This window comes from Acomys minous (genome assembly GCF_964271855.1).
Source record: "Acomys minous genome assembly, chromosome: 16".
In the NCBI taxonomy this organism is placed as follows: Eukaryota; Metazoa; Chordata; class Mammalia; order Rodentia; family Muridae; genus Acomys; species Acomys minous.
In genome coordinates, this window is record NC_140498.1 from 88,163,118 (window position 1) to 88,188,593 (window position 25,476).

General features: G+C 53.1%; 2 protein-coding genes across 8 annotated transcripts; one reads left to right on the plus strand and one right to left on the minus strand.

Moving 5' to 3' along the window:
• The first annotated feature begins 3,655 nt into the window (after positions 1–3,655).
• CFAP73 (cilia and flagella associated protein 73) lies at positions 3,656–12,062 on the plus strand. Of its 6 annotated transcripts, none has more exons than XM_084762153.1 (8): positions 3,656–3,788; positions 5,502–5,607; positions 6,826–6,930; positions 7,212–7,412; positions 8,771–8,992; positions 9,178–9,336; positions 10,530–10,616; positions 10,960–11,159. In XM_084762153.1, the coding sequence occupies exons 1-7, from the start codon at positions 3,733–3,735 to the stop codon at positions 10,605–10,607; spliced, it is 927 nt and encodes a 308-aa protein (XP_084618279.1). In that variant the 5' UTR covers positions 3,656–3,732; the 3' UTR covers positions 10,608–10,616; positions 10,960–11,159. The 6 variants fall into 6 exon arrangements, with proteins under 6 accessions (XP_084618279.1, XP_084618280.1, XP_084618281.1 ...); XM_084762154.1 differs by having other exon boundaries at positions 11,027–11,159; XM_084762155.1 differs by lacking the exons at positions 10,530–10,616; positions 10,960–11,159 and adding an exon at positions 11,966–12,062.
• On the minus strand, positions 11,306–25,392 carry DDX54 (DEAD-box helicase 54). Of its 2 annotated transcripts, none has more exons than XM_084762112.1 (20): positions 25,184–25,392; positions 22,347–22,476; positions 21,038–21,108; positions 20,264–20,452; positions 20,120–20,169; positions 19,420–19,461; positions 19,204–19,299; positions 18,698–18,819; positions 18,547–18,608; positions 18,322–18,453; positions 17,235–17,445; positions 15,571–15,705; positions 15,004–15,234; positions 14,846–14,919; positions 14,061–14,261; positions 12,996–13,138; positions 12,799–12,912; positions 12,324–12,428; positions 11,989–12,104; positions 11,306–11,892 (listed from the first exon to the last, which is right to left on the minus strand). In XM_084762112.1, the coding sequence occupies exons 1-20, from the start codon at positions 25,352–25,354 to the stop codon at positions 11,660–11,662; spliced, it is 2,628 nt and encodes an 875-aa protein (XP_084618238.1). In that variant the 5' UTR covers positions 25,355–25,392; the 3' UTR covers positions 11,306–11,659. The 2 variants fall into 2 exon arrangements, with proteins under 2 accessions (XP_084618238.1, XP_084618237.1); XM_084762111.1 differs by having other exon boundaries at positions 15,004–15,237.
• Between the last annotated feature and the right edge of the window lie 84 nt (positions 25,393–25,476).

The following is a 25,476-nucleotide window of genomic DNA, read 5'->3' on the forward strand; positions in this document are numbered from 1 at the left end:
CAAACAAATAAGTAAATGTTAACAAAAAAAAAGGTGGATTGTGCCTGAAGAGTGGCATTTGGGTTGTCTTCTGGCCTCTGCACACAGGAGTTCACACACACACACACACACACACACACACACACACGCTGAGAGACAGAGTCCAAGGCCATCCTCAGCTATATTGAGGCCAGCCGGGATACATAAAACCCTGTGCGAACACTGGACCAGTGTTTAGCTCACAGGATCACAGGGTCCAGTCTCACAGTGACACAAAGCCTACACAGGACACACTAGGCCTGTGAGTGAGAAGCAACTGTGCCACTTTCATTCAAGGACAGAAGAAAGAAACCGCAACGCAACACACAGTGTCCATAGCTATCCTAGTTGGCTTTTTGTTGTTTTTGTTTTGTTTTGTTTTGCTTTTTGAGACAGGGTTTCTCTGTGTAACAGTTCTGAGTGTCCTAGAACTCACTATGTAGATCAAGCTGGCCTAGAACTCACAGAGATCCATCTGCACCTTCCTAGCCTAGTTTGCTTTTTATTGTTTGGATAAAACACTGTGACCTTGCCAGGCAGTGGTAGCGCAAGCTATTAATCCCAGCACTGGGGAGGCAGAGGCAAACGGATCTCTGAGTTCAAGGCCAGCCTGATCTACAGAGTGAATTCTTGGACAGCCAGGGCTACAGAAAGAAACTTTGTCTCAAAATACCAAGGGAGAAAGAAAGAGAGAGAGAGAGAGAGAGAGAGAAGACCACTGTGACCAAAAGCAACCTGGGGGTGAAAGTGCTTACTTCCTACAAGTCACGTCCATCACTGAGGAAGTCAGGGCAGGAAGTTCCTTACCGGCTTGCTCCCCATGGCTTGCTCAGCCTGTTTTCTTATACAACCCAGGAGCACCTGCCTAGGGTGGTACCAGCCACAGTGAGCTGGGCCCTCTCACATCACTAATTAAGAAATACCCCACAACTGGGGGTCCCTCTTCCCAGATGATTTCAGCTTGTGTCAAGTTAACAACAACAACAACTAACAATATTATAAGTACTACTCACCCAGAAAACAAGGGGTGGGGCGGGGGCTGACTCCACAGCAATGTTGCTAAACAAAAGTGGGCAGGCTCAGCCTGTGGCATATGACTACTGGCAGTATGCCCCCAACCCCAATACTGGGCATGGGACCCAGAGTCTGGGGAATGCTGGGTAAGCCGTCTACCCTGAGTGCTATACCCATTTTGACATTCTGGGAAAGACAAATTATAAAGATCTCCTCTCTCTCTCTCTCTCTCTCTCTCTCTCTCTCTCTCTCTCTCTCTCTCTTTCTCTCTCTCTCCCTCTCTCTCATTCTAAGTAAGTACTCTCACTGGCCTACATCCTCAGCTCTCATTTTTAAAAAAGATTATTTATTTATTTTGTATACAGTGTTCTGTCTGCATGTACACCTGCAGGCCAGAAGAGAGTGTGAGATCACATTATAGATGGTTGTGAGCCACCATGTCGTTGCTGGGAATTGAACTCAGGACCTCTGGAAGAGCAGCCAGTGCTCTTAACCTCTGAGCCATCTCTCCATATCCGCTCTCGTTTTTTTAAATTTCTTATCCTTCTGAGACAGAATCTCAGTATGTTGCCCAGGATGGCCTCCAACTTACGTTGTGGCCCAGCATAGCCTGCGTGTTTTGCTTTATTTTAGACAGGGCCTTTCTATGTAGCCCAGGCTGGCTTTGAACTCTCCATCTTCCTGCCTCAGCCTCACAGAGATGCACCACCACAGCCCATATGGCTTTGAGGCCGGGCTATGCCCCAGGCAGATTGCAAATGGGACAGTGCCTCAGGGTTTTTGCCTTAAGCTGTCCTGGCCACACAACTTTACACAGTTGCCACAGCCCATGAAAACGTGCAGGGGAAAAAAAGAGGGTGAGTTTCAGGAAGGTAGAAATTACACATCCATTTTTTAATTAAGAAAAATGAGATCATGCTACTTGCTGGGGCTTCTCATCAGGGTTACTCGGGAAGATAATGTGGGTAATTTAATGCAAAATGCTCAAAGGGAAACTGTGGGCTATTTTAGATCTCTTTTTTTAAAAATATGCCCTAACAAAACTCCTTAGGAGTCAGTCGCTTTAAGCAATGCCGGCATTACAAATAAATATAGGTTGGCACAGGACCGGAATCACGATGCTGAGGGGAACTGAGGAGGAGTGTAAATCTGAGCACTGCCTGGGCTACACAGTGAAAGCTCACCTTAAATCCACCCATCAGTCAAACTGAACAGGGTAGCTGTCTTAGTTAGGGCTACTGTTTTTCTTGTTGTTTTTGTTGTTGTTGTTGTTTTTAAGATTTATTTATTATTTTGTATACAGTGCTCTGCCTGAATGTACACCTTCAGGTCAGAAGAGGGCATCAGATCATGTTATAGATAGATGGTTGTGAGCCACCATGCGGTTGCTGGGAATTGAACTCAGGACCTCTGGAAGAGCAGCCAGTGCTCTTAACCTCTGAGCCATCTCTCCAGCCCCATTAGGGCTACTATTACTGTGATGGAGCACCATAACTAAAAGCAACATGGGGGCGGGGGAGAAAGGGCTTACTTCACTCACAATGTCACAGCATTGTTCACCATCAATGGCAGTCAGGACAGGAACTCAAGCAGGACAGGAACCTGGAGGCAGGAGCTGATGCAGGGACCATGATACATTTTTGTAGGATGACTTCTGTGAGTTCAAGGTCAGCCTGGGCTACGGAGTGAGATCTTGACTCATGGAAGGACAGAAGAAAGGGAGGGGAAGGAGGGAGGAAGAGAAGAAAGAAGGATGGAGGGATTCGAACAGTCTACAGCAGGTGAGCGCTTACTGCTCGCCACTTCCAGTTGGATATGCTGTGGGCATTTTTAACTGAGCCCTTTCCCCATCTAGTACCAGTGCCTTGGATTAACTGTATTACACAACCGAGGGCTTAGCATCCTGTCTGACCTATAGTAATTACTCAAACTGTGACAGCCTCTCCCTCCTCCACCCTTCAAGTGCCAGTCACCAGCCCTTTCCAAGGGCACCTCTTCAGAGAAGCACTTTCTCCAAATCAGCCTGGGGTTCCATGAGACATGGTCAGGATAGCATCATGGCTAGCCCAGGCAGCATCATGGGTAGCCCTGACAGCATCATGGGTAGCCCAGGCAGCATCATGGGTAGCCCTGACAGCATCATGGGTAGCCCCGGCAACAGTATGGCTGTGGAGGCCCTCCTCAGTAGTTTTCCCTAGAATGACTAACAGGACGTAGGGCTGGGCAAACACTGGGCACTCAATAATTACTCTTTGTGGGGGCAGGGGCAGAGTACTGGAGGTGGACCCCAGTGGCCTTGCATATGCCAGATGAGAGTGGTAGCACTGAGCCCCAGCCCAGCTCCGATTATTCTCTGGTGTGATTGGAAAAGCATACTGTTGGCCTGGTGATGCCCAACTCGACCCAGCCTGGAAGAGGCTCGGCCAGACACAGGCCTCCCGGAAAAAGGAAATATTGACCCAAGACCCAAGTCCTGTCCACTGCCTCCAAATTTAGATGGGGGATAGCCGTCCCCTCCCTTCCTGGCTGCTGTCTGTCCCTGTCAGGGGTGGGTCCTAGGCTGCAGCCTGGCAACGGAATGTTGCGCTGTTGGCTGCCCAGGCAACCAGGGCTTACACAGCCTTGGGCTTCTGGGAGTTCCAGGCAGGGCAGTACTCTTCATCCAAGTCCCTCAGCTTGTGCTAAGACACCTGTAGGCGAATGGCAGTGGCCTGGGAGGAGTATTTCCGACTGGCCCTCCAAGAGAAAGAACCCAAGTGAGTGGTTGCAAGGAGGGGGTGAGTGGGGGAAGGGGATGGGGAGCAAGCAGAGAGCCCCTCCCTTCTTTTGGGGTTCCTGCAGCCTCATTCCTTTAGGCAGTTTTGGGGTGGGGTGCAAGGGCCCTAAGAGCATCTGTAATTCAGACAAGTCTATCTTCAATGTCTCTTTGAGCAAGTTAGAGCCGAACTGGCCAGCAGTAGGCCAAGCTCTGAGCTTCTGGGATGGCTAACCTGTTTCTGCCCCAAGCCTTGGCCAGTATCTCACAGAGATGAAATCCCTGAACTAGGGTGGAAAGGAAATTTCCTGTCAGTCCAGTGGAGAAGCTGCATTTTAAGGACGTCAGCTCTGTCATGCATTGCCTGAGGCCAGTGGGACTGCGGGGGGAGGGGGGCGGGGGGGGGGGCAACCACCTCAGTGTCTATAAAGTTCAGGGGAAATAGACCTTTCTGATGCAGAGCTGGGCAAGTTTTGTTGAGTGAGATGTCAGGCTTGCTTTAACTCCCTCTTTTCCTCCTGGGACAACCAGGCTCCCATACCCAACTTCTCTTGGACCATTCCCCCACAGAGGAATGCCTCCACTCTGTGTGGTCAGAGCAGGAACCCCACTTGCTCATCCTATAGTCATCCCTCAAAGTGACATCCTTCCAGCTGCTGAGGTCACCCTTACTCCTCTGCCACCCTGCCTCGCTCCATCAGCTCTGCTGTCAAGCTGTACCTGAGTGGGTGAATCTCCTCTCCCCATCATGCCTACCCCAATCAGAATAACATTCTTCCTGGAACACTCCAAGCCCCACCACTGAGCACCCACGGTCCCCAGGACCTACAGCATCCACAAGGGTTTTCTATTCCGCTCAAAACTTGCCAATGGCTCCCATCTCACTAAGGGTCCCAGCCAAAGTCTTCCTTCCACACGGCCCGCCATAGTCTAGCCTTGGATAGCTCTGGTTTAGTTTCTATCTGTCATCTCTTTTCTCTCTTATGGCTCCTTCAACATACCCAGGCATTCCGCTGGGAGCCCGGGTGTTTCTTGCCCGTTCCGTTGGCCTGGACTTTGCAGTTGTTGGTGCAGCTTGTTCTCTGTGGCCCTGTTCCAATGTCCGTTACTCCATTGTTGAACATTGGCTCTGGTCTACTGGACTTTACAGCTCAGAGCCCACGGTGGTCAAGCAGTGCTTGCTACTCTTATCCAACTTAGCTATCTATGGTCCTCTGGGGAGTACTTCTGTCTGTAACATGGGTTTCTATCTGTCTTCTTGATGGTTGAACTGTGGCAAGGACATTACCCGAACAGAACAAGTGCTCCATAAACTTGTGAGCAAAAATCCAGTAGCCAGCCGGATGTGGTAGCTCACACCTTTAATCTCAGCACTAGGGAGATAGAGGCAGGCGTATCTCTGTGAGTTCGAGGCCAGCCTGGTCTACAAAGCAAGTCCAGGACAGTCAAGGCTACACAGAGAAACCCCTTCACGAAAAACCAAAAAAAGAAAAAATCCGGTAGCCAGTAGGTGTGCCACCCTCATGGCTGTCATCCTAACATGCAAGAAGTAGTGACTTGAGGATCAAGAGCTCAAGGCTAGCCTGGGCTAGCCTGCCCTACATGAGACAAAGAAGCAAACAAATTCAGTAGGTAGTGAGTGGGGCCATTCCAGGCACCCCCAGGGAGACTGCCCCCCACTTCTTCCTACCTCCTCCCCTTTGGGTTCCTTCAGGAAGCCACTAGAACATAATGTGGACCATTTTCCACCCCTGCTACGTCTATTGGAGAAGAAGCAAGAGCTAGCAACTGCAGACCAAGATCTGCAGGTCCAGAAGGAGGTGAGCCTCAGTTGCTAAATTTTGGGGGTTCCCCAGACACACAAGGGTGGTGTCCAGTGGGGTTACATAGTTTGCAATGAGTCTACTCTGATGTCCTTATCTGTCAAAGGAAGATCCAGTGAGAACACTTGGTACAGATGCACGTGTGTGCCCTGAGCACCTACTGTGTGCTGGGCTCTGCACTGGCCCTTGACTTCTGGGGTTTCAGTTTGGAGATGAAAATAGGTGTCCAGGTGAGGGTTGCTTTACGGGAAGACACTGGACAAGGGCTGTTGGAGTCTGGGTAGTGGGGGACATCTGCTCCCCAATGGAGTGGACAGACAAGGCTTCCTGGAAGAAGTGAAGGCTTAGAGACTGCAAAAGGGCAAGCAAGCCAGATAATGCAGCAATGGAAAAAAGGAGAAAGAAGCAGGAAAGGGGCACATTAAACACAAAAACCGGAATTCAAGGACTAAGCTCAGAAGGTCATGGAGCTCAACAATTAACAGCACTGGCTGCTCTTACAGAGGAGCCAAGTTCAAGTTTCTGCACCCACATCAGGTAGCTTACAACAGCCTGCAACTCCAGCTCTAGAGGATCAGACGCCCTCTTCTGGCCTCTATGGACACTGTGCCCACATGCACACACCCCTCCCTTAAATACACATTTATTTATTTATTTATTTATTTATTCATTCATTCAGGGTTTCTCTGTGTAGCTCTGGGTATTCTGGACTAACTTTGTAGACCAAGCTGGTCTCGAACTCACATCGATCTGCCTGCCTCTGCCTCCTGAATGCTGACATTAAAGGTGCACACCACCACAGCTGGCCAAACACACACAATTTAAAACATAAAAATAATGTTTTTTAAAGTTCAGGGGGTCAGGTGGCTGGAACATAGTGTGTCTTGAGGAGAGAAGGTGCGAAGTAGTTGGAAGGACAGACAAGGACAATAAATTGCATTCTGAGCCAAGCGTGGTGGTGCATGCCTTTAATCCTAAAACTCGAGAGGCAGAGGCAGAAGGAGCTCTGTAAATCTGAGACGAGCCTGGTCTACAAAGTGAGTCCAGGACAGCCAAGATTACACAGAGAAACCCAGTCTCGAAAAACCAAAAATAAATAAATAAATAGCATTCTGGAGCTACAGGAGGGTGTTGTCTGTGAGCAGGGGCACAGCTGCAGATTGGAGCACTAGGTGACCTGATATGCACACACCTCTAACTGCACCCCGCCCCAAGTTGTTTCGCAGCAGGATGGCCACCCTGAACCAGCGCTGGGCACAGCTGGAGGAGAAAGAACAGGCGCTAAAGGGGTCTTTCATCCGCTTTGACAAATTCCTGCAGGTCAGTGGATGTTGAGGGCCGGAGTCAGGTGGCAGGGGCTACTGTGTGCCACTCTAGGTTGGCCTCCATCTAGGAAAGCCATCTCGGAGATGACAGTGGAAAGGTGGGCAGATCAGATTGCCAGAGGGTGGAAGAGGAGCGAGGACCCCGAATCATAGCTCGCGGGGGCCTGGGGGCGCGGGGGGGACGCTTAGAGTGTCAATGTTGCCTTTTGATGATGGCGGCAGAGCGTCACAAGCCCCAGAGTCCTGAGACTTCCCGATCGCCTTCCTCCTTCCCAGGAAGCTGAGGTCCGGAGGGGCCGCGCGCAGCGGAGAGCTACCGATGAACAGCACGGAGCGCGCCACCAGGAGGCTGAGGCGCTGCGGCTGCGCGCACAGCTGGAGGAGCTGCGGCGGGAGCGTGCGAGGCTGCAGCGGAGGTTGCAGAGCCTGGAACCCTGTGCTCGCCTGCTGGAGCGCGTGCTGGAGCACCTGCCGGAGGTGTGTGGGGCTAAGGGCCAGGGGACCACTTTGTTCTGACGCACTAGTCGAACTCTGTATAGAAGAGACAGCACTTCCTGAATGCTCACTGTATACAGCAGATGAGCTTTGCTCCCCAGTCATCCCCTAAATTCGGTCAAGTGGGTACTGTTATTATCAACCCCGCTTTTACAGATCAAAAACCAGTTGCAGAAAGTTCTTTTGCATTCAAGGTCATGAAATTAAGCACATGCGCGCGCGCGCGCGCGTGTGTGTGTGTGTGTGTGTGTGTGTGTGTGTGTGTGAGAGAGAGAGAGAGAGAGAGAGAGAGAGAGAGAGAGAGAGAGAGAGAGAGAGAGAGAGAGAGAGATATGAGGGGGTAGGTGGGGGGTGGGGCGCGGGAGGGGGGAGGCAGACAGAGACAGAGAGAGCAAGAGGCAGAGAAAGGACAGACAATAATATAAGTTTTATTATTATTATTATTTGTGGAAAGTTGGATTTGGGGGAGCAGTGTGTGTGTCTTTGGTTGATTTATTGAGACAGGTTTGGTTGATATTTTAAGACATGAGAATATAGCCCAGGCTGGTCTTGAACTCCCTACATAGCAAAGGCCAACCTTCAACTCTTGTTTCCTTCCCGCATCCCCTCCCAAACCCCCAGACAGGTATAGCCCCGTATAATAGCCCTGGCTATCCTGGAACTCACTCTGTAGACCTGACTGGCCTTGAATTCAGAGATCAGAGTGCATCCCAACCTTCAACAACTCCCAGGACAAATATGTACACCTCGGCCATACCTGGTGCTAGAGAACCCGTGGAACTGGAGGGTCCATGTGGGTGCTAGGAATTGAACCTGGATCCTCTACAGGAGCAGCCCGTGCTCTTAACCACTAAGCAGTCTCTCCAGGGCCCAACCTTCAACTCTTTCTCCCATCTTAGCCTTGTTTTTTTTTGGGTTTTTTGTTTTGTTTTTTGTTGTTGTTGTTGTTTTGGCTTTGGTTTTTTGTTTTGCTTTGCAACAGGGTCCTGTTCTGTAGCCCAAACTAACCAGGTATTCGATATGTAGTCAAGGCTGGCCTTGAGCTTAAGGCAACCTTTCTGTCTCAGCCTCACAAATGCTAGCACTCCAGGCATCAGCCACAAAAGTCCATGGATGAACAATCAAGTGGTGTCAACAAGTCGTGGCACTTAGCCACCTCAACTAGGTTTGATCATGGGAGCGAGGAAGGGCATGAACAGGGCTCAAGTCCTCCTCCAGTGGCTCCTGCTTCAGGGCCTGAGGTGTCCTATGACACATCTAGACTAAGGAAGTTTCTAGGTATACCGGTGAGCTAAATGGGGAGAAGATTGCAGGCCATGTGAACGAGTCCCCCTCTTCAGTTTCAGGAGGTTCCAGAACTGGTAGCCCGCTTCGACAGCCTGGTAGACACACAGGAGGCCCTGAAGCTGACAGAGCGCAAGCGACAGGTGGAGCTGGATGCAGCTCGTGTGCAGCTGAATCATCTGCGGGAAGCGAAGCAGGATGAACTCTTGCGTCTGGGCCAGCAGCGTGCACAGCTGAGCGAGCAGCTGGAGGCAGCTCGAGAGCGCACACTGCAGTGGGTGCGTGTCCCCGGGGGCTGGACCCACCGACTGTGCTAACCAAGAGGCTGAAGCACCACATCCCCACTTGGTACCAGAGACAGCGCTTGCTCCAGACCCACAGGTGCACCTGTCAGGTGCATGGGGTCTCCCCACCCCCAGGGCCAGGTCCTAACTCCATGGCCATCTGGGTGTGCGTTCTGCAGGAATCCAAGTGGACTCAAATCCAGAACACAGCGGCGGCCAAGACCCTGCTCCTGGGACGCACTCGGATGTCTGCCCTCAACCTGTACCAGCTTGTGCGCCTGCGTCGGAGTCAGCCGCTCACTCTGGACGTGGAGAACACCGAGGGGCAGCTGGAGGAGGTGAGGCTCTCTGTATGCTTGGGAAACTGCACTCAAGGTTGGGACACCTTGAGGTTAGGGCCCTTTCCAGGTATGAGTTCCTTGTAGTGGCCTACTGTGGCTGGACAACCACAGTCAGCTACCAGGATTGTATCTGCCAGGACTGCAAGTGGGTCCGTGTGTCCCTTGAACGGTTGGCTAGATTCACCCATGAGTTGCCCCCGCCCTTGAGATAGAAACACATGCCAAGTCCAGGAGGGTCTCAGGGTCATGTGAACTAGATGTCTTTGGCAGGGTCTCATATAGCCCAGGTTTACCCCTCAGACTCGCTACCCTGAACTCCCTGCTTCATCTCCTGAGTGCTGGGGTTACAGGCACACTCTGCACATGCCTGTCTGAGTTAGTCCCTCCTCAGCTGCCTCTGCTCCTATGAGGAAGGCTCAGGGGAGGGGGCTGGGTCTCTTCCTGACTACTTTCCTGGCCAGGAATCACTGTCAGGCTGGCCACAGCAGTGAATGGACACCCAGCCTCACTGTCACTGCTGCGACAAGGGATGGCTATTCTGCTTTTCCCTTCTTTGGTGTTGTGTCAATGTTGACCCAGGGGACGGACATGAAGAAGGTCCCCCAGGCTGCTGTCAGCTTGCCCCCAGTTCGTGGCAGTGGGCCTACAGGTGTCCCATGAAGTTCACATGCATGAACAAGTAGCACAAACAAGGGATGCTGTGGAGATGAGGTGACAAGCCAACAAAGAAGCTGGATCCAAGGAAAGCAGGACCTGATGTGGGTGGGAGACCAGTTTGGCAGGGAGCCAGCTGGAAAGCTCAAAGTGTCTGGTTAAGAATCATTAGGTGAACTGGGTGTAGTGGTGCACACCTTTAATCCCAGCACTGGTGAGGAAGAGGCAGGCGGATCTGTGAGTTCGAGGCCAGCCTGGTCTACACAGAGAAACCTTGTTTTAAAAAACAAAACAAAACAAAGGTGGTATACCCAATCATTTTCAACACTCACAAGACTGAGGCAGGAGAGCTGCCATGAGTCAGAAGCCAAGCCTGAGCTGTACTCTAATAGTCAAAGCAAAGCAGACTCTTGGGAGGCTGGACTGGAAGCCATCAGCATCTCTCCAGTGGGGTTTCCAGGCCCACCTCTGGACACAACCTCCCTGTGGAGGGGTGGGAAGAGGATATGATCTAGCCTTGTCACCCCTGCCCACAGGTGAAGCTGTTTATCATGGACCTCTCAGCCACCCTGGCCAGTCTTGCCCAGGCTGAGCCCACAGCCACTGCCTCCTAGTCCAGCCAGGTGAGCCTCGAAGGAGACCTGAGGGGCCAAGCCCCACATTTCTTGGTGGGCAGGCTCAACACAACGGCTCTCTGAATATGCTTTCTCCTGGGCAAGATGGAGCTGTGCCAGCCCATGCCATTGTGAGCCTTCACAGGACACTGGGCTTGCATTCAGTTAAGTGGGGTTGACAGCTGTGCTGGGCACTCCACCCACCACACAGGCTGGGGACAGGTCTCTCTCCCAGCTGGCTGGGGGCATGGGACAAGCTTAGACAGGGTGGTACACTCCAAGACGGGCACTTGCGAAGTGGGTCGGAGCAGCAGGTGACTGTTGGTACCATCTGATCTTCGGGGCCCAACAGGGAAGTTTCCAATGTGTACCTGGCCTGGGCAAGGGGCAGCTGATGGAGGAATGTTTGATCATCCCAGCATCTCAAGCAAAAGGTGGGGAAAGCCACCAGCAGGATGGATGCCGCAGACTGGTTCTCTCCTCCACATGCAGAAGAGCAGTGCCATCCTCAGAGCCGACCTCCACCCTGCAGCAGCCCTGAGCTGCCCCAGGCAACTGGATCCAAAGTCTCATTTTTCCCACCTCAGGGGCCAGTGTGACACACAGGCATGGCTGCTAGCACTCAGCCACTAATCAGCTGAGAGTTTCCTACCTGTATCTCTCCATTCCAACACCCCAAGTAAACTCCACTCCTGGTCTACCAGAGGTGGTCCACAAAGTTTATTACATTAAAACTCAACACTGGACTTGAGGCAGCCAGGGCCCACATCCACATGGCCATGACCTCTGAACCCTGAATACATAGAGGCGGCGGCAGCTGAGTTGTAGGCTCAGGACTTGGTCTGCCTGGCCTTGCATAGTTTAGACTCCTAGGCATCCTTCAAGACCCCACCCAATGTTCCAGTCAGAAGCAGATGTTGCTTCTTGTGGCCACACAGCACTACTCCTCACAGACACTTGCTCCTGTAGGAGGCCCTGCCAACAGACCCAGAGACACGTCTCTGCTGTCCACCCCTGGGCTACCAGCAAGCCCCAGGGCTGACTCTGGCTCCTTACATCCTCTTCCTCATCTTGCCCTTCCTGGAGGGAGCACCCCGGCCAAAGGCGCCCCGGCGCAGCTCCTGAGCTCGGCGGCGGTTGCGTGCTGAGAGCTGCTTCAGGCCGCCTCGCTGCAGGAAGCGCTGCTTCTGGGCTTGTCGCCGATGTTTCAAGATCTGTTCCTTGGTCTTGAGTTCTGAGCGCATGCGGCCTGTGGGTGCACTGGGCGCTCTCGGCTGGGACCCACCTGTCAGCAGAGATTTGGGGAGCTCAGCTTTTTTCATCCCCACATCTCACCACACCTTGCTTTCCCCGTTTAGACCATACCACCTGCCCCGCTCACCTTGACTACGCCCTCGCTTTCCACCTCGCCATGACCCAGGGCCTCGCTGGTTGGATGGCCCTTCTTCCTCGGAGTCCCGGTCATCAATTTTCTGCTTCTGCTTCCACTTCTGGTAGCTGAGAGCCCCGTTAAAGAAGTAACAAGCAGCATCCAAAGTTGAGCCACACCCCTTACAGGGGTCTGATGAGGAAGCTGCAGCCCCGCTCCTCTGTGGCCTCTCCTATAGGAGCAGCAGCTGGACACCTGCCCCGCCCCCAGGCACAGCCCCTCCTATGGGAATGAGGATCAGGAAGCTGCTTAGGCCCCGCCCCTTCACAGCCCCGCCTTCAGGATACAGGTCGCGCTTGTAGGAGCTGTTGATATAGCGGCCACTCTCTGTCTTGATCTTTTTCTTGTCCTCTTGGCCTGACTGCCCCACAAACCGCTTCTTCTTCCGGTCCCTGAGGGAGAGGGAGACCGGGGTGGGGGTGCCTACTTTAGGGAACCTGTTCCCTCATCTGCCCTGTATGTAGCCAGTAGAGGATTAAAGGAAAACAGCCAGTCACACCCGGCCTGCACAGGACACTCAAAAAGTTCCTCAACCACCTCTTCATACTGCACGGACAGCCCAGGTCTCAAAAGAAGCATGGGGGTTAGGGACTTGGAGTTGGGTCCCCACACCACTTTCCAGCTCCCTCGTGTGTGTTGGGGAAGCTGCATCAGTCAGGGGTATGGAGCAGGCAAGGAGTCCCCACCTTGCTCTGAGAAATCAAGAGGAGAGACAGAGAAGGCCACGCCCGGCAGCAGGCAGCACGGGGACTGGTCACTCACCACCTGAGCTGCTGCCGACCCCGGCTCATGTTCTGCGCTTCGTCCCCCATGAGGTCAAGGACCGCGCCAGACACCTGCTGCTCGAAGGCCCCTCCAGTCCCACCGACTCTCAGCCTGCAGAGTCCAGTGGGAGATTTGATGAATGGGACTCACACCCTCTCTGTCCACCCGACTCTGGGCCCTAAGCTCACACTCACCCCTGCTCACTGTCGAAATCCTTGGGCCGGTAGGGGACATAAAACTCCTGGTCTCGTTGACGGGCCTCCTCCCTCCGTCTCTTGGCTCCTTGGTTGGGTCCTGGCCTTGGCCGCTTCTGGCCCACAACCTCTGTGAAGACACCCTGGCAGGCAGAGGGCCAGTGTCACTCTTAAAGCCTCGGGGAGCCCCACTAGAACCAAGGGGCCAGGAGTTCCCTTTTCATCTGCCAGAAGGTGTCTCCTGCAAGATCCGCATCTGCATGCCCAATGGAGCTGCCTTGGAGAGCAGCACAGGCAGGAGGGGCTGCATGGACAGACACTGGCAATGACATCGTCTTCCACCAGTGCCAGCCTGGCGGCACCGTGGCCTTGGCTTCTTCCATACAATGGGATACACCCAGGGGTTTGTGGCTGCACCTTCAGACTAAGATGCTATCAGCCTCAAGAGGCCAGGAGAGATGGAGTGGAGGTGTAGGAGGCGGCCACCGCCACATGGGTGGGGTACGCCAACACCCCTTAGGCCCACCTGCTAGGGTTTCTCTTCCACCAGGTCCTCAGGCTGTACCGCTTAGCCACAGCCCTGGCCACAGCATATGGGAAATATGGGAAAGGGACTCTTTCATAAGATTTTAATTTTAGGTGTGAAGGTGTGTGTGTGTGTGTGTGTACACAAGGGTGCTGATTCCCTGGGACTGGAATTCCAGGCGGCTATGAGCCTCATATTCTCATACTGTGTTGTGGTGCTGGGAGCTCCAATCCCCTACAAGAGCAGAAGGGCTTTCCCTCGTTTCTGAGATGGTCTCAGTGTGTGGACTTGGTATTTATAGGCTGACCCTGAACGTCAAGGTCCACCTGCCTCTGCCACCAAAGTGCTCTTGGTTATCTAAGACAGTATCACTCTGTAGCCTGCCTTAGTCTCCACACCCCTCTCCTGCAGACTGCGGGCTGAGGCTGTGTCCCGCTTCCACAGACATATGGGGAGGCGGGGCTGCACCCCTGCCTGTCCCACCGACTGCTGGAACCTAGCTGTCCCTCCCCAGCTCTAGCTGCCCCTGCAGTCCGCACCTCTACACTCTCGGCCATGTCTTCCTCCTCTTCTCCCTCCTTCTGAGACAGCTCTTTCTGGGAGACTGGGTCAGTTGGGCCTTCCTGCCTCTCCTCACGCCCCTGCTGGAAGCTGGTGATCGCTTTTCGGTCCCTCTGTCGCTTGGCACGCATCATCTGGCTGCTTGGGTCCCTGCTGGAGGCGTTGATCTCAAAGATGGTCTGCAAAAGGGACGCCATGTTTACTGTCGACTATCCACCCTAAGCCAGGTGTGACTTGTGTGGGCACTCACAAGTGAGTGCTGTGAGAGGTGGGGCCCTTCATATCAGTTCTGCACAAGTAGAGAGAGACCCAGACAAAGTGGGTGTCTGGCCCAAGACCACACAGTCAGGGGAAGCCAGAAGCCGGACCTCATACTGAGGTCACTGGGCTTCCTCCATGTCGCTCCCTAGCTGCTCTTGCTACTGGTCACCTGGCTGTGCTCTCCTTGGGGGTTCTGTACCTGAACCCCACTGCATATGCCTGCCCATGGAGAGCCAGGAAGAGTGAGCAGGTAGAAGGGCCAAAGGTAGGGTGGACGGCTCTTCAGTCCTCTGAAAGACAGAACATGTCACACCTCTAAGGAAATTCACTCTATCTTTGACTGGTGGGAAGTGACGATACACGGACCTGCGTGGGTCACAGGAATTCTCCAGAACAGGAAGGGGGGAAGCTATGAACGGCAACAGAACCAGTCAGAACCAGTGTAGCATGTTAAGAAGCTGCAAACCCAGAAGGAAATCCCCGCTGTGGGGCCCACACTCACCGCACGGGTGCGATAGTTCTTGATGCTGTCCACCAGGCGCAGGCGCTGTAGTTCTCCCTCCTCAAATCGTGAGCCTGAAGGGTGAGGAGGTGTGTGAGGCCAGGGTAGGTTTCCAAGGGCCAATCCACCCTCACCTACTCCACCCTGCGGAATCTCACTGAAGAGTGGGTGCAAGCCCAACCCTGCCAGGTCCAGCTCCTTGGCTCTCTTGATGGACTCAGGTGAGGGCGCTGGACGGGAGCGCACGTACTGCTGCTGGGCGTTGTCGGCCACACGGTGCAGGCCCTGAAGTTCCAATGATGCCTCCAGGGTGGTCTGCAGGCCGCTGTCCTCGTCATCTACCACACTCTGAGGCACCCGACCCAGCACACCGTCCCTGCCGACTGCATCTGCTGGCCACAGGGCACATTTAGGAGACAACCCATAATCCATCCCTTCATGGCCTATGGACCCCAAGACTACAAACAAGAGGGACATTTAGAGTGCTGTGTTCAATCAGACCCCTACGATACACAGGAGCATAGACAGCCCCCCAACTCTGGCGACAATGGCCCCAAGAGTAGTCCCAGAGCCCAAGGCCATCCCACAGATGCCTGTGGCTATCTCCCAGGACATGGTGATCTCCCCTATGGTCAGACCCAGTGCCACCTCCTGCAGCCAGATCACCGCACCCCTGCCTGCTCATGTACTCCACAGCGACCTGGCGCTGTCCAGCTTCAACTCACCTGAGGGCTCCTCACGAGGCTGGGCAAGGGTGACAGAGCGGCCCAGGAACAGGTGCAGGTCAAGCAGGTAAGGGAGCTCGTCTGGGGCCACCAAGGAATAAGCTGTGCCACTTCGGCCTGCTCGGGCCACACGGCCTGTGGGAGGAAAAGTTGAGTTCAGTGTAGGGACCCCAACTCCTTGAGGGCTAGAGCTAGGCCAGGGCCTTTCCTGAACTGCTGTCTCCCCCCTCCCCCTACAGAGTAGGTAGGCAGGGGTGGGCACAGGTTGGTACAGAGCTCAAGTGAGTGAAAGAAGAACAAAAGTCCTTGGCACTCTCACTGTGGGAGGAGTTTTTCTCCCCCAAGGAATAATTAAGACTACAAGTTCTGGGGTTGGAGAGATGGCTCAGAGGTTAAGAGCCCTGGCTGCTCTCCCAGAGGTCCTGAGTTCAATTCCCAGCAACCACAAGATGGCTCACAACCACCTATAATGCGATCTAGGGCATGTGCGTAGTTGTACATGCAGATACAACATTGTATACAAAATAGAAAATATTGAAAAAAAAAAAAAGACTACAAATTCTGACAAAAAGAGATTGGGGCCAAAACTTCCTAAAGGTGTCAGGACAGAGGACTGCTCAACAAGCTGATGACCACCAGGTGGGAAATGCAGAGCTGAGGAAAGGGTGAGCTCCACCGGGCCTACCACTTGTTTGTACAATAAAGTTTTACTGGCACACAGCCATGTCCACTCATTTACATATTCCCAATGGAACTTTCCTAACACTGTACACTGAATAGCTATAACAAAGATGGTATAGAGAGAAAGAATAAAAATGCCCATTACTCAGCTGTTTCCTGAAGATATGCCACCATGAAGAATGACATCACAGTAAATGAAAACATCTGTAATGCTATACAGCAACATGAAAAGCAGCAGCTGGTGGAAAATACCCCAATGTGGCCCCAGCATTGTGTTAAGAACATTGGAGGTGTCACATTGCAGTTTAGTCTGCTGTTTGTGACAGGGTCTATGTAGCCCTGGCTGGTCTCAAACTCCTGATCCCCCTGCTTCAGCACCCTGAGTGCTGTGACTAAAGGCACGGGCCACCACGCCCAGCTTTCTCCCTTGTCTTAGACAAATGCCATACCCACTCATTTGCAGATTTCAGTGGGGATGGTCTGTCAGGTGGCACCTGAGGAATTCCCCTGGGAGCTCTGGAAACTCCCCCGCCAGGAAGCCAACTGTCCAGGAAATAAGGGAGACTTGGACAGAGCAGGCAGCCATCAACAAGGACATGATCTGGCATCCACCCCAGGAGACACAGTCAAGGTCTCCAGCCAGCCTAACAGTGAGGTGACAGGACACAGACCCTAGCACCTGCCCTACCTGACCGCTGTGCATGCGATGCCAACCACACTCAGTCACACAGAGATCAGCCCTAAGAAGCCCTGTGCCCGGCTTCTCCGCCATGCAACTTTCAATCTGTTTGTACTTATGAACACGGCACACAACTCAATGTGTGGTGGAGATTGTCCAGCATGAGCAACACCATGGGTTCTGTTCCCAACACCAAAAGCAAGGCTCACCTAATAAACTCTGCTTAAGGCCTCAGTTTCCCCAAATTCCCACCATGACACAGTGTCCCTCCCTGAGCCCACCAGTGCGCAGCCAGGCTTCTCACCCACTCGGTGCAGGAAGAGCTTGCCCTTGGCGGGAAAGCTATAGTTGATGACATTGTCCAGCAGTGGGATATCCAGGCCCCGGGCAGCCAGGTCAGTCACGATGAGGGTGGAACACTTGTTGTGTGTGAACTTCGCTAAGTTGATCTTGCGGGCTGTCTGGTCCAGGGCACTGTAGATGTGGGTGCAGCTCACCCCCTGGGCTGTCAGCAACTGCTCAGAGTGAAGGCAGGGAGGTGAGGAGCCTTGCTGGACTGAGGGCTGGAGGCTGGGCCTAAGCTGGGGCACCATGCACTGTAGGTTTGAATCCCAGCCTACTGGCTGGCCTCATTGCTGTCTGCATCAGCATAAATGCAGCTTCTGCCACCTGCCAGCTCTGCAAGGCTGTTGGAGCATCCAAGGGTACAATATATACAGAAGACTACCTTAAGGACCCTGTGTGACCATGGACAAATTACTCGGCCTCTCTGTGCTCACAGGATTAAGTGGGTTAATGCACAGGAAGCCCATGAGAGCATCAACCACTCTCTCTGTTACTATTTTAGTCTCAGACACTCAGGGGAGGAAAACACCGTTAACATGTCGGGGAAGTGAGACCCAGGCACCCGTGTCGTCAACGGTACCCAGGTGTGGCTGCTGGGGTGTGTGACAGTGGCTAGGCAGCCCCTCCCCCAGCCTTCCAGGCTGCTGGGACTCCCCAGACTTGCATCTAGCTGAGGGTCACACAGGTGCGAATGTACAGAAAAGCCAAGAGCACACCACACCACTAGATGCCAGGCAAATCACAAACTAGAAATTCACTCCCGCCCCCAAATCCGAGTCCACTGGAAGTTGAGGCAGATGATATGGACAGAAAGCCAGACAGGACAGAACCGGCTGGGATGTGCTAACAGTAGCTACACCCACACAAATGGCACAGACAGTTCACTGGCGTCTTCGATGTCAGTATGTAAAAAAGCCCCACCCAGGCTCATGGCCGCTCTGTTGCTGCCCTCTGGAGGCCTCCCTTGGAAGTGCAGCTCTGGGCCCGGGATGAGGCTGGTTTGAGAGTGCTCATGGGGTCTCTCCATCCCAGAGCCCTTTGCTCACCTCTGTGAGATACTCAGCATGGTGCTTTGTGGCTACAAAGACCACAGTCTGGTCCTGGGGTCGAATGACATTATGCAGCAGGTAGAGGAGCACGGCAGCTTTGGTGTCCTCCCGCACCAGGAGGAAGGAGGTCTGCAGGGAGAAGCATAGATGTGGGTGTCTGGCCATAGACCAGCAAACTCCACCTGGCCACTAGCGTGGGGAAGGGGCCCAAGACGGCCTCACCTTGAGCTGCTCATTGAGCTTGGTGTCCACATCCAAACGGATGAGCACGGGCTCTGTGAGGCCTGTGGGGGTGTGGAGGAGATTGCAGGGGTCACTGAGGGGAAATGCCCAGACTCCACCCTGAGTCCAGCACCATGACCCACTGGCTCACCTGCCCGGGCAAATTCCACCAGCAATTTGGGCAATGTAGCTGAGAACAGCACCGTCTGATGGCCCCCGGGAAGGCGGCCTATGATCTCCTGAAGCTGCTCAGCGAACCCCATTTCAAAGAGCCTGCAGGGGAAGTGGGGGGCAGGGAGGGTCAGGAAAAGGGCTTCTGCCCTAAAGTGCTTGGAGCCCTGCCCACCCTCATTCCAGAATCCCACCAGGTGCTACTGATCCTCTTTTGTGTGTCTGTCTTTCCAGTGTTGGGGGAATGAACGCAGCCTTACACACCCTCGAGCAAGCACTCTCCACTGGGTACAGCCAGGGTTGAATGTAACATTCTTTTTAGTCAGCTTCAATTAACTAGTGTAGGTGGCCCAGGGATGGGAATACAGAAACACACATTCTGGTCTCCCTGGGCAGAGCTGGTCTCCTGTCACCTCCCCTCTCTCTGCTTCCCCCACCTTGGGGGACAGCCCTGACAGTTGCTCAGGGGTATAGCTGCGGCCTCACCTGTCCGCTTCATCGAAAACCACATACTCCACACTCTGGAGCTTCAAGTTCATCTCCACAGCCACATGTACCAACCGCCCAGGGGTGCCAATGATTCTAGAAGGGATACACAGGTCAGGTCACCCCAGGTCCAGGGCCCCACCACAGCCCTCAGCACCCTCCATGCCCCTCTCTGGGAAGGGACCCCAGAACATCACCTCCCATCAACAAACTCACATGTCGGGGTTCTCATGCAGGGCTGCAAACTGGTCTTCCATTCTAGGGAGAAATCAGGGTCAGCCTGAGAGGACAGAGCTTTTGAGTCTATTCCACCCCTATCCCATAGCCAACCGTCCCCACACCTCGCCATGGGATGTACATCACAGGTGAGAAATGGCCATTGTGAGACACCTTGTCAAAGCAGTACCCCAGCTGATACACAACAAAGCTACCGCCACTCCACAGCACCACCTAGCGACTCAGCCTGAAACTACAGGCTTCACCTAGAACCTGATTCCCTGCTGGCCAAGTGCCTGTCCCTGCCTTGCCCTGAAGCACCCCAGGGACAGCTGTAGAAGTGGGGATCCTGGCTCCGTGTAGCTTGGGGAGGGTGGGCTTTCTAACAATCACAGACTGCATCCCTTGGTAGTAGCTGGAACAGGTAAGCAGGACAGGCCAACCACAGCATGGCACCCGGAGAATGACATAGCCTATACAACCAAGGCCTCACCAAACTCCCAAGCCCAACACAGTAAGCTGACAGGGACAGAAAGACTTGTCCCAGCTTCTACCACATGTTGTGTTTCCTGACCAGCCTGTTTGAACATGCAGAAAACCTGTTGTTACTGGCTAGCAACTCAAGCCCACCAAGGGCACCCTTGAGGCACAGGGGTGTGTCTGCACTGGGAGGCTAGGATACAGGGTGAGGGCTCCTTACTTGTCCCCGCCCAGGATCAAGGCAGTCTTGAGGCCAGTGAACTTGCCCAGCTGTGGAGAGAGAGAGACAAAGAGGGATCAAAGGCAGGTGGGTGCATGCCGCCTCAGCCGCCTTTGGAGTCTCACCAGGCCCAGCTACCCGTACCTCTTTGGTGAACTTCATGGTCTGCAGGGCCAGCTCCCTGGTGGGCGAGAGGATGAGGGCCCGGGCCCCTGCCTGTGCACTGCGTGCTTTGAGCCGTTCAAACATCGGGAGGAGGAAACAGGCCGTCTTGCCACTGCCTGTCCGGGCCATGGCCACCACGTCCTTGCCGTCCAAGATCACGGGGATGGTCTGTCAGACATAGGACGGAGGAGGTGTCAGCCCTGGCCCCAGCATGGCGAGCCACCGGCCTCTAGATCCATTTTCTTTCTTTCTTTTTAAATATTTATTTATTTATTATTGTGTGTAGAGTGTTCTTCCTGCATGTACATCTGCAGGCTAGAACAGGGCATCAGATCACACTACAGATGGTTGTAAACCACCATGTGGTTGCTGGGAATTGAACTCAGTACCTTTGGAAGAGCAGGCGGCGCTCTTAACCACTGAGCCATGTCTCCAGCCCTCTAAATCTATTTTCACAAAGGCTTGTCAGCACAGCTAGGAATGCGTACCCCCAGCTCCTGCACAACCAAGGCGACTCTGCCTCCCTTGTCTCCCCCGCAGATGACTGCAAGTGTTGGGCGATCGTGGGCACTTGTGAGCTGCCTGGGCGGGCTCAACGTGACAGGAGGCAGAGAGCCGCAGTCCAACCCCAGCTCTGCTAGGCCCAACCTTCTCCCCTGTATAAGGACTAAGCTACGTGGAGCTTCAGCCAGATGCCAGCTATCGCATGGCCGCTGCACACCGTTGCTACAGCCTGCTGCCCTGGCTCCTTACCTTCCTCTGGATGGGTGTTGGCACCTTGTAGCCCTTTTTCATGATCCCTTTGAATACGGGATAGCTCAAGCCTGGGAGAAACATGGGAGTGGTCAGGGACCTGGGGGCCACAGTGGCCACCAAACATTATAGGACAAAGGACTATGCTGTCCACCGACACAGAGAGAAAAAGAGAGCATGAAATGGAACGTTAAAGGAGTGGAAGACACCAAACTGCGCAAGGGACACCTCACCCAACCTCTGCTGGAATTCTCTCATTTCAGTTTTTCTGTTTAAGACAAGGCCTTGCTATGTACCCCACCCTGGCCGACCTTTCTTCACTACACCTGCACCTAAGTCTCTGCTTAATTCCCCTATCAGGAGTCAGCACTTTGCTTTTGACCTAACAGCCATCTAGATCGCTTTTGAAAGCTAACTATTTGGTGTCTTCACCCCACTCTCTCAGGGCTTCTGTCCTTTTCTTATTGATTTGTAAGAACTCTTTGTATATTGTAGATGATAACCTTCTGCCTGTCCCGTAGGCTGCAGATAATTTTGTTATGTTGCAAGACAGAGTTTTCCTATGTAGCCTTGGCATGCACCACCACATCCAGCTCCTTTTTACTGCTATTAAAAGCCATTCAGAGGGGCTGGAGAGATGGCTCAGAGGTTAAGAGCACTTGGCTGCTCTTCTGAAGGCCCTGAGTTCAATTCCCAGCAACCACATGGTAGCTCACAATCACCTATAAGGAGATCTGGTGCCTTCTTCTGGCAGGCAGGCACATCTGTATACATAATAAATAAATCTTTTTTTAAAAAATTACAAAAAAAAGTCATTCAGAGCCGGTGTGTTGGTACATGCCCTTAATCCCAAAGGCAGGAGGATCTCTGAGTTCAAGGCCAGCCTGGTCTACAAAGAGAGTTCTAAGACAGCCAGGGCTATTACACAGAGAAACCCTGTCATGAAAAACTAAAAGAACAAATAAAACAAAATAAAAGTCATTCAGTGGGTGTCCCAACCCTCGCCCTGGCAACTGCCATTGTGTCAAGAGCAGATCACTTAAGCTCTAATTGCCACACACGTGTCTTGGCACCACCCCATCGTCCTGTGCATTCCTGTCCAACAGTGCCTGTGCCTGCAGAGGTGGCCCCCTATCCAAGCCTGCCGTGAAAGACTTACTTATTTCTACTACCTCCTACTTGACATCAGACTTCCTGGCCTACAGTAGACATCAGTAGCCAAACACAGAGGACACAGTGATACTAGCCCCCACCCCACAACCCTCAGGCTGCTCCCGAGGGCCCCCAGCCACCCAGCCTGTTTACCTACCCATAGACTGGAAGCCTCCAGACTTCTTCTTTTTCTTGTTCTGGGCTCGTACCATCTCCCGGGTGTCAGGCTCCACATCTGATACACACTCTGAGGTCGGAAAGGAGGGCAAGGCTCTGCCGGGGCCGAGCTGTGAGGAAGGGGCGGAGAGCTGGCATCACTCTAGCTCTGACAGACCATAAGGGTAGAAAGGCTGGAAGCTCAGCAACTCTCTAACAAGCTCTCCTTGGACCAGGCCGGGGCAGAGGTACAGGTCAGCTCAGCCAGCCGGCCGGCTGGGCTCCACTCCTTACCACAGCACTGCCTGACCGCACCCTTCTAGAAATGGAGACCAAACGTGGGATGTATAAAGACCCAGGCTTGGCTGGGAAAGGCCGACACTGAAGGCTGAGGACTTGTGTGTGTATGTGTGTGTGTGTGCATATGTGTATAAGTATGAGAGTGTGTGCGTGTGCGTGTGCGTGTGTGTGTGTGTATGAGGAGTAGTAGTAGTAGCAGTAGTAATAGCAGTAGCCTGGGATGTGCTTCTGGAACTCACTATGTAGATGAGGGTGGGCTCAAACTCACAGAGACCTCCCTGCCTATCTCCCAAGCACTGTCTCAAAAAACCAAAAGGAAAAAAAGAAAAGAGTGATGTCTAGTTGAATGGCAGACCAAGTGCAGAGGGACAGAGGAGGCAGTTCTACCAGGACAGTTTTATAGAGACAGGTTGTGGAGAGAACAAGCTGGACACAGGTGAAGACAGAACAAGCCAGAGAATGAGAAAGAGCCAGAAGATGAGAGCACACTGCCAGAGTTAGTATGAGGTCAAGCAGAGCCATTCAGTCAGACTAAGAAAGAAGCCAGTTCCAACCAGTCAGCTTGGAGAGGAGTGAGCCAGAACAGCTGAGCTGAGCCAGCCAGCAAGAGTTCAGAAGAGCTGGAAACGGTGAGATTATTCAGCACAAAGTCTGAGGCTGAAACCACTCTAGGCCTAGACCAGATTGTACAGGCCGGCGTGGTGACGCACACCTATAACCCCAGCACTCCTGAGACACACACAGGTGGATCTCTGTGAGTTCTAGACCATCTGGGTCTACAAAACAAGTCCAGGACAGCCAGGGCTCTGTTATACAGAGAAACCCAGTCTGGGGCTGGGGGTGGGGGCTTATCAAGCAAGAGTTTCTACCTACTGGACCACCTCTCTGGCCTCTCAACCTATTATCTGACTTATAAATAGCATACTTTATGTCTCTTTGTATAACATTTCTGTTTCAGTATTGTTCTTCTTCAGATAGTATCTCCTGTGGCCAAGCTGGCCTTTTAAACCCCCAATCCTCTTGCCTCCAACATCTGAGTGTTGAAATGATGGATGTGGAGCACCATAGCCAATTCCTTCACTGGAATTTTTTTTTAAAGAAGTTTTTGTGTGTGTGTTTTTGTTTTTAATACAGCACAGCCAGCCAGAGGGCACCAGATCTCATTATAGATGGTTATAAGCTGCCATGTCGTTGCTGGGAATTGAACTCAGGACTTTTGGAAGAATAGCCAGAGCTCTTAACCTCTGAGTCATCTCTCCAGCCCCAGTGGACTTCTTTTGATGAAATTCATCAAGTAACTTTTACATTTTAAAACCTTTGAGAGAGCCGGGCGTGGTGGCGCACGCCTTTAATCCCAGCACTTGGGAGGCAGAGGCCGGCGGATCGATGTGAGTTCAAGGCCAGCCTGGTCTACAAAGCGAGTCCAGGACAGCCAAGGCTACACACAGAAACTCTGTCTCAAAAAACTGAAAGAAAAAAAAACTTTGAGAGAGGTAATTATATAATTTAGTACAGGCCTTTAATAAGTATGTGTGTTTCCCAAGGATGTGGAGGATCCTTTACATCTTCTGTAAAGCAAAATATTAGGATTGGTGGTATAGCTTTTACCAGCTCACTACATACCCAAGAATGGCCTTGAACTCCTGATCCTCCTGCCTCCACCACTCCTACCCTGGGCGCTTGTGCCACACCACCTGCTCTTATGTGGTGATGGGGGCATCAAACCCAGCACTTTGTACACGCTAAGCAAGCACTCTACCAACTGAGCTATATATGGAGCCCACAGGCTGGGTTTTGACTTGTAAAAAAGTTAAGCAAAGGCGGGGCTTAATCTCGCACTAGAGAGGCAGAGGCAGGAGGATCGCTGTGAGTTCGAGGCCAGCCTGGTCTACAAAGCGAGTCCAGGACAGCTAAGGCTACACAGAGAAACCCTGTCTCGAAAACAAAGCCGAGTAACTTCTTTATGTCCCACAGCCCGTGGAGGGCTGGTCTTCGACAAAAAACTTAGTCTGAACCACGTAGGCTGCCTTCGCTTCTTTGGCAATGACTGAGTTCTCGTTGCCTTTGGCAGTTTCGGCAAATTTAATGACCAACAACTGAGAGCAGTTCACTGACTGAGCTAGGGAGAAGAAATGGAGGAACAGATATACCCGCTGTGCACAGGACGGTGGGCTTCAAAACCGCTAGGCTTTTCTGCCCCCGTAGAGCTGACACCTATCTCCCCATGTGCGTACATTTGGAACCAAACTATCCTCAGTTATAATCCTGCTGCCCCCTCTGACAGTGCTGATGAGGCTGGCACAGCTGAAGTGCAAATTGTACGTAAATACTAGTTTAGTTTATAACCGGCTTCTCCTTTATTTTACCTCCTAAGACCAGCCCAAATTCAGGCGGACCGTCAGCACATGCACTTTCTATTGGCTGCTTAAATTGGATCCCACCCCCTGTGTGAAGGTGCCCAATAAGGGTCCAGGATGAGTGAGCTAGAAAAGCGGAAGGACACAGGCCGGGTCCCGAGCGAGGATCCAGCGTTCCTACCTTCCGCGTCCGGGCGTCATCTTCCGCCTGGATCTCGAACTCGCCGTCCTCCGAGTCGCTGTCGCGGGCCTGAGAAGCCCCAGTTCGGCGTTTCCGAAGCCCCTTCTTCTTCCACCGCGCCATGGCGGGACGCGACCGCGGGCCAGACCCCACGCGCCTCCCGGCAGCCATGCGGGCCGGATACTCGAACCCGGAAGAGGGCGGGGCTTACGGGACGCACAGACTTGGGGGCGGAGCCTGGAGGACGCAAGCACGGCATCACCCGTAGGGCGCGGCCTGAGAGACCAACCAGG

Excerpts from the sequence above, each read along its gene's own strand:
- CFAP73 (XM_084762152.1), top strand. The coding sequence starts at position 3,733 with ATGGCAGTGGCCTGGGAGGAGTATTTCCGACTGGCCCTCCAAGAGAAA. Across the intron at positions 3,789-5,501 it reads CTCCAAGAGAAAGAACCCAA|GAAGCCACTAGAACATAATG; the intron begins GTGAGTGGTTGC and ends GGGTTCCTTCAG. Across the intron at positions 7,413-8,770 it reads TGCTGGAGCACCTGCCGGAG|TTTCAGGAGGTTCCAGAACT; the intron begins GTGTGTGGGGCT and ends CCCCCTCTTCAG.
- DDX54 (XM_084762111.1), bottom strand. The coding sequence starts at position 25,354 with ATGGCTGCCGGGAGGCGCGTGGGGTCTGGCCCGCGGTCGCGTCCCGCC. Across the intron at positions 22,477-25,183 it reads ATGACGCCCGGACGCGGAAG|CTCGGCCCCGGCAGAGCCTT; the intron begins GTAGGAACGCTG and ends CCTTCCTCACAG. Across the intron at positions 18,609-18,697 it reads GGTGGAATTTGCCCGGGCAG|GCCTCACAGAGCCCGTGCTC; the intron begins GTGAGCCAGTGG and ends ACACCCCCACAG.